Source organism: Hordeum vulgare, chromosome 3H (assembly GCF_904849725.1).
Source record: "Hordeum vulgare subsp. vulgare chromosome 3H, MorexV3_pseudomolecules_assembly, whole genome shotgun sequence".
Taxonomy (NCBI): Eukaryota; Viridiplantae; Streptophyta; class Magnoliopsida; order Poales; family Poaceae; genus Hordeum; species Hordeum vulgare.
Genome location: NC_058520.1, coordinates 619802121 through 619809952, shown reverse-complemented (window position 1 = coordinate 619809952; position 7832 = coordinate 619802121). Strand labels below are relative to the sequence as shown.

The window sequence follows — 7832 nt, the reverse complement described above, 5'->3', positions numbered from 1 at the left end:
ATTTTGGTATGCCTATAAAGCATTTGTCAAAGTTCACCACCAAAAAATTAAGATTTTTTTGCTGTTCATGAGGGAGCATTTGAACTTGGGAGCAGAATAGTACTGTGAGGCTATTTTGCAACTTGATCTTATAGTAGTAGATGAAGACCACTTAGTGACACTCTAGTCAAATCGCTATAGCATGAAACAAAATGAATTACTAATAATTTACCCACATAATTTTAGCCAGCTAATTATTAAATGGGAACTAACAATTTGTCCGTATGATGCTCTTACTGACCACCATCTATCACCACAATTAATGGAGAAAGAGAGAGGGAAGGGGGCAGGGGTAGTTTGGGGAACAAGCAATTGTATTTTTCTCTTCTTATAATTGTTAGGTTTAATCTTGTCATGTTCATGTATCTGTATGTTTGTTTGACGGATGTGAACGTCACTGCGACGAGTCCAAGCTTGATCGGAGGCGCGTGAAGACGGCGAAGTGCCGGGCTGCCGTGCGATGCGGCGAGCACGACAAGATGCCGATGGTGTCGCGACGCCGTGAGAAGCGGCAAAAGACGCGATGAAGGATGGAACATCATAGACCACGTCAGAATGGGTCAATTGACCCGACAGGTCTCTCAGTTGGTTGGAGAGGAGCTGCGCATGTGCTAGTTTGTTAGTACTAGCCGAGTCTCTGTGATTTGGAGTGATTCCAGGGAGTGCTAAACGTGGGCAAGTAGGTTGTTAGCTGCATGCATGTGATCTGTTAGCTAGCTTCGTGGGATAATTCAAGTAGTTAGTGCATGGATGGAGTTGTTAGTGGAGTAATGGGTCAAGTAGTGGCGTGAGTATTGCATGACAGCCGTGCCAGCCTCTGTTTATATAAGTGGCATTGTGTAATGGAAAATCGAGGCCGTGAGGGCTGAGCAGACAATGTAGTGCTTGTGTTTGCGAAGGAAGTGAGGCAAAGCTAGCTGGTTCTTTTTGGTGCGTGCGTGTGTGGTGTGTTCTTTGTAGAGGGAGAGAAGAGAGAGAGAGAGACAGAGAGCTGTGAGAGGAAGCAGCAAGGAAGAAGAAGCGGCGCCGCGACGAGGGCAGCGCCAACAATAATGTCGTCCAACTTCTCTTTTTCTTGTCTCCAGTGAGCTTTAGAGGACATGGCCGTAATGGCCAGATTTGTAGCTCGCGACGATCCTCATGGCTTGTCCCATCTCACGAGCCGAATCATGCATGTGAGGCTAAGCTGCCGTAAATGATCCTTTTACCTCTGATTGAATCAACTAACAATCTCACGAGCCGACCATGTACGTTTACCGATGATCGAATCGATGGATCCAACACATACGGGCTTCACATGGTTGGTTAGGTCGCACATGAATGCTGGATATATATGACGATGCTGATGCCGACGGACCGTAGTACTAGCTACTACGTGGTTCATGTGAGTGATGGACCGTCATAGTAGGAGTAGCGAGAGTCTCTCTTTTCTTCTGCCTCTGGGCTCACTTAGATTGGACACTTGCTATCCGTTGGACCACCCTCACAAGAAAGATGTGGTGTGATAATCCACAAGAAAGATGCCATCTCAACCGCATGTGTCAGCATATAGTATTGTACGTTTGTGCGTGGTCCTTCCTCTAGTAACGTTATATGTTCTTCCTTTTTTTCTACTAGACTATTATTACATCTAACTGGTCGTTTAGCCGTCAGATCAAATCAACATTGTAAGTTGGTAAATTATCTTATCAGATACATACGGCACGATAGGGATGACGTGGATGGGACGTGCCATTGGATGCCCCTTTGGAAGTAGCCACGTACGAGGAGGGATAGCTTTGGAACAAGTTTTCAGGCACTTGTCAATGATAATTGCTGGGGCTGATTTTCCAGAGTCACTTGTTTATTTGGTCAGAGTGAAATAATTGTTTGGTTTCTTGTGCAGGACAATAATGCGACTGGTGTACTATGGATGTGCACCAATAATGAAGTATGGTGGAGCGACTGGTGTACTATGGATGTGCACCAATAATGAAGTATGGTGGAGGGACGCTACCCGTTACATCGCACATGGAATTGTACCTTTACCTTGTCCAGTCCGACCTATCATTCTATGTATAATCGCCGTGGGATAGAAAATTATCTTATCAGATGCGTATGATATGACAAACGTGGGACGGTTGGGAGACAATTCGATGCTGCTTGGATGCATCGAGGGGTCGGTTAGAGCATGGTTAATAGTATAGTAAACTGCTAGTTATAAGTCATTGTCATGTCATCTATAACTCATCTTTAAATAAGATGGCTGTATGCATCACTCGATGCAGAGGCCGGGGCGAGGCCTCCTTTTCGAAAAAAATCTATAACTCATCTTGTAGCCAACATGTACGACAGTTGATTAAAAAGGTGTACTATAATTTTATTATATAGCCCACCTTTTACTCTCACAAAGTGCCTACGAGCACGTGCTAGAGCTGACTCTTAACTAAGAGGTCGCTTACCTTCTCCTTCCTTTTCTATTTCTTCCAACTAAGCAAAAATATACTACTAGTTTATGTCTTATAACCAGCTGACTCAGCTCTATTGTATTTGCTCTTATTAATATAAAATGGGAGGACTGTCCACTTTGGTGCAACTTTCTAGAAACATATCCGGGTGGTCAATGATGGTGCGCTAGGGGCATTATGCATGAGTTGCTTGTTTATCTGCACAATAATAATGCAACACGTGTACGATGGACGTGCACTCTATTCGCCGTGGACCAATCTAGCTGCCAGCACTCTTTTATTTAATAATGAAACACGACACGCGACACACATGACCATGAACAATGATAGCAGGGTTTAGTAAGGCTGTCCATAGTGATGATATCTTAACCGGACCTAATGTGCAACGTCAATACTATGCTAATAGCCACGACGTGCGATTTTAGCCCACGCCTGCACTATTTAAAAATATTAGTGCTGGCGTTGGTGAAAAATGGCGCGCCACAAACAAGAGTTGTGGCTAGTCATTTCTCTATTAGTGAGAGTTGAACCCTTAGCGGTCGGCCGTGTCGGTATGGTGTATCCGTGGACCAGGGTTGGGCTCAGATTCCTGGGCGGTCGCCGTGCTAGTGTTAGCCGGGGTGCTCATGGGACGAGCGTGTGGCTCGGGCATTGTTCGGTCACGAGATCCAATCTAGAGGCCTTTTCCGACACTCTGTCGGAGGGGGGACGATCACAGAGGGGTTCTTCATTCTTGTTGCCCCTACGATCATGCGCGAGTAGTTTCTTTCGGGACGTGCCTCTCGGAAGATCTCGACGAAAGAAACTCAATGGTAAAAAACGGTTCGAGATTTGGACGCACGTTTTAGGAGATAGAACGTTTTGAAAATACGAATCTATGAAAAAAGAAAAACTTCCAGATTACAACAAGTGGCACGCATGCAGTGTGCAACTTGTTGTAACCTGGATAGGTGGAAGTGATCTTTAAAACGTATACTCCTAACTAAATTAGTGATTTCGATCCACACCGGTCATCGCCCACAGGGATGTGCCCCCCCCCCCCCCCCCCCGGATTTCCTAGGGCCCCCAAATCGTGGTTAGCATGCATGCATGTTCCATATATTGGTGCCATATATTGGTGATAGAAAGGGCTTGACCATAATCATGTACCATATCGGTTGAATCGGAATCGCTAATTAAGCTGTCACATGTCATGTCACGCCGTGCCTTGTTCCGTGTGGAGTAATCAAGCCGAAGCGTCCCATGGAGCCTAATCCAGGAAATTACATCGTGCCTCCGCACTAGCACAACACCGTAATTGCCATAAATCCTAATTTCTATTTTTGTTCTCCCATGTGTAATTGCCAAGAAGACATTCGTTAATCTCTATATTTATTTTCAAATCATCGGTCAAGCTTTATGAATTTTCGAAAATTTGGGACTAATTTTATGTTTCGTCCCGGGGCCCCAAATGTTTGGAGACGAGCCTGATCGCCCAAAACCGCACCCCTGAGCCAACATTCCAAGCATCCGAGCCCCTAGTTCACCAACGGCCCTTCGAGCATGTAGTTCGTGTCCGTTATACGCCGTCGCCATGGTGCGCTTGTTGGCTTCATGGTACAAGCCGCTGGCGCCGCATACGTGTGATGCCAGGGCGAAATTAAGGCAGATCAACCTGATGCAGTACGGATCCGTGCTTGGAGGAGGATGGTGGTCCCAAGACGATGGCGGAGGAGGCGCCCTCACCTGTCGTGTCTCGGTTCGCCATGTTGCAGATGGTCTAGCAGTGCAACTTGGCGATCTTGGAGGAGCACCGCATGACACTGGCTCAACAGGAGGCGGAACGCACGGATGCCGCAGCCGGGCAAAGCTCCTGATAGCCAACGTGGTCATCATCGACGAGAACCGGGCGGTGCTTGCATTTGTGCTGAGTGACCACCCAATCTGCCACGAGCAGGGACTGATGCCGCGGTCGGGGCGTTTTTATTTCTGGGATGTTTTGATGCGTAAAATCTAATTTGGAAATGAAAAATCAATATCTGCCTTGTTTTAAGGGATTAAGTTGATTCGGACTTTCGGAGTGAAAAATCATGAGGCGTTTTGTCCTCTACTTTCATGATAAATTCCGGTGGGGAAATCTCCCCTCCCGTTGACTGAATTTTTCTTATGGAGATTCAAAATTTATTATTGGTTTTTGAGTGGTTTCGAATTTAAAAGTATAACGATTTATAACCATTTGGTTTGTTTTGACAAGATGGAAAGGCCACATTCTGTTTCAGAAAGCACAAGGATAAGGTGAAGACACAGTCCCTCAGCTTGCAGTACTCCTCGTTCTTCATGTGCTTGATGGGGTGCAATGGATTGAGTACGTGCTTCATGTGCAGATGGCGGTGGGAGGTGGACCAAGTTTCCGGGAACTTGCCCCACAGCGTGTATCTATCTATAAATACACGCAGAACAAGCCATGAATTCTCACTGCATGCGAAGCGAACTAGCTAGTACACCTATATATCACAGTGTGTGTGCAAAGCAATGGCCTCTGGAGTGTTTGGTACCCCCATTTCAGCGCAGACGGTGATAGCCACTGGAGAGTATAAGGAACCCATTACCCAAAAAGATGTTGCAGACTATGCCATGAAGATGATCAACGCCGGTGGTAAGGATGTTAACGCGCAAAAGTTCGTCGACAACCTCAAGGAGAGGTATGTTTCTGTGTACATGCATGGTTTATTATTATATGCAGTGCTTAATTATTTCTGCTTCTTCTTGCAATATGTAAAAACCTTATATATGAGGAAACAAGATCCTAACTGAAGTAAAATTTGGGTCCAACTTTTGGCTAGGTACGGTAACGGAATAGCTGTAAAATGCCTCCTCTACAATGCCACTGGTGCCACTTTGAACTTTGCTAAGTACAACGATTGGCACGGCCATATCTATGATACACCCTACCCATCAGATATTCAGAATGGGCAATGGGGTGCATTCCTCCACGTCCACCCAAGTGGAGCTGCCGCTGGTTCAGCTGGTGCCGTTGTGTATCGTAGCAAGATCCCCTCCAGCAGCAGCTCCTGCGATTGGTTGTTCTCTTGGACCGTCCCCTACATTGGTGGCAACGGGGTAAATACTTCCTCTACTTATCTCAAAATGTTGTATCTTACCTTTTTCTCTTCGTTCATGCTCCGAATTAGTTATTAGCTAGTATGAGTTACAATCTTGTTTCATGTTATATCTAATCAAAAGTAAAAGGTGAAATTACTTGGCAAGTGATGCATTTATCAAGCTTCAAACGGTCATTCTCTCAATTGAAAAGATAATCTTGTTTGATTTCTCTATGTAAGTACATAAGAAAATTCATATTCCTATATAATTTTATGGAAAACATAATTATTTAAAATTTGAATTCACATGCATGCCCATATACAATGTGAATTTTATTTAGGGACAGGGGCATATGTACGTATTCACAGCACAATTCTTTTGAACAAAACTCGTACAATTAAATAAACCCAGCTAAACTAAATTCAAATGAATTTACTTATATTAGTATAATTTTTCAACTAAAGAAACATGCCTTGTATCCCAAACTCTACTATAGTGCATATTCTAACATTAATTATACGTATCCAGGTGTACACTGAAATCCGCGAGGAAGGGCACTACCCAAGTGTGGGAAGCTGGGATTATATCTACAATGTGAAGCTGAAAAATTCAAGTGTCACCTCTATTGATAGCAACTATGGATACGTTTCCAAGGCTGACATCGGTGAAGGCACTACCATGAACGCACGTGGAGTTTTCGAGTTTCCCTACTAGATCTCGTTGCAAGCAGCGAGTTGTTATTGTGGTCTTCAAGTCTTGTGTGGCGTCCATGTACGCTTGTGTAGTTTTTTTCTTTACTGTCTTTATGGTGCATTTTTATAGATCTGATGATCCACGAATAAGCGAAGGAAGATGGGGACCAAAGAGATGTACCGTGTAATTGTATTTTATTTTACATGTCGTTGTGTATCAAGTTGTCCTTCTTTTGTATCGGTTACCTTTTTACTTAATAATTAAAGATATAAAGCACTCTTGTGAGCGTATTTTCTGAAAAATTAAGTTAAATAAAAACAAAAATAATTATATCTATGCCAGAATAAAACATCATACGGAAAATCAAAACGGCAATCACTTGTGCACTACAAGAAATATGGTCGACGATGACTCTCCTTTTTGGTCATTGAATCGTCATTATTTTTAATTTATGACCTTCTTATGATCAAAATGAGGAGGTCAACAGTTGGCCGTCAAGAACGAACAAACTTGACCTTTCTAAAGTTTTGGTCACTGTTTTCATGACCAAAACAATTAGGTCATGGCCAAAATTTTGGTCATTACCCATGTGCCTCATCCATGTAGGATCTGACATGGCTCAGCTCATGTGGCATCATCCACGTGGCAAACATATGACATGGCAGAAATAGTGACATGTACAACACGTCATATATGACATGGCATGGGTTGGGATGCATTAAAATAAATATAAATTTTTACAAGCCCAATCAGCCAAGCCCAAAAAGTGTGGCCTATAAAAATATTGCATTTTGTTGGGACACATGTTATATGCAATACATTATTTCCACAACGTTATTCTGATCCATCTACTATACCAACATTATGTGATGTGCACAACACATTCAGCTACTGTACCAACTTTCATTCCTCAATGTAAAATTACACAAATAAATTCCAAACTAAAATTGCACATCTCAGACAAATGGTATTACACAAAACATATCCTATTCAGCACTAAAAGAAGAAAGTGACATCATATAACGACAGTGTGGCTCCATTGTCTTCCTCTTCTAGAATATTGAGACATCCTGGCACTGAAAGGGACAACACATGAGAGGCAAATTAAACATAACATGAAATATGAAAAAATGCAACAAGCGGAGCAAACTCCAAACAACATATAAGCAAGTCATGGATGCAAGAAGTGATCATTTTAGAATCTTATTGTCTTCAAATGTATGCATAATTTAAAATGTATTAATTTTAATATAAGAATGTATAAAATCCTTGGGGCACACTAGGCTGTTATATATTTTTTACACATATTTTATAATTTATTTTCATTCAAAAGTATATCTTTTGACAAACACATTTACTTTATTAAAATACATGGACACTTTTTACAACTAGAAATACATTTCCTAAAAGCATGAATACTTTATATACTAATTGAATATCTTGTAATTTCCAAAATAAAAAAACAACTAACAGGTGAAAAATGGGCTGCACTAACTTTACCCCATTCAACTTGTCAGGTAGATAAATTGTGCTAGTGATGATGACTAGACAATAATTTTACCTCATGGAAGT

The 7832-nt window shown here is 42.5% G+C and overlaps 1 protein-coding gene across 1 annotated transcript; it reads left to right on the top strand.

The window, feature by feature from the left end:
- Window positions 1–4927: 4927 nt before the first annotated feature.
- On the top strand, window positions 4928–6550 carry LOC123441240 (23 kDa jasmonate-induced protein). Its single transcript, XM_045117731.1, has 3 exons — window positions 4928–5167; window positions 5309–5585; window positions 6096–6550. The coding sequence occupies exons 1-3, from the start codon at window positions 4998–5000 to the stop codon at window positions 6279–6281; spliced, it is 633 nt and encodes a 210-aa protein (XP_044973666.1). The 5' UTR covers window positions 4928–4997; the 3' UTR covers window positions 6282–6550.
- Window positions 6551–7832: the final 1282 nt, after the last annotated feature.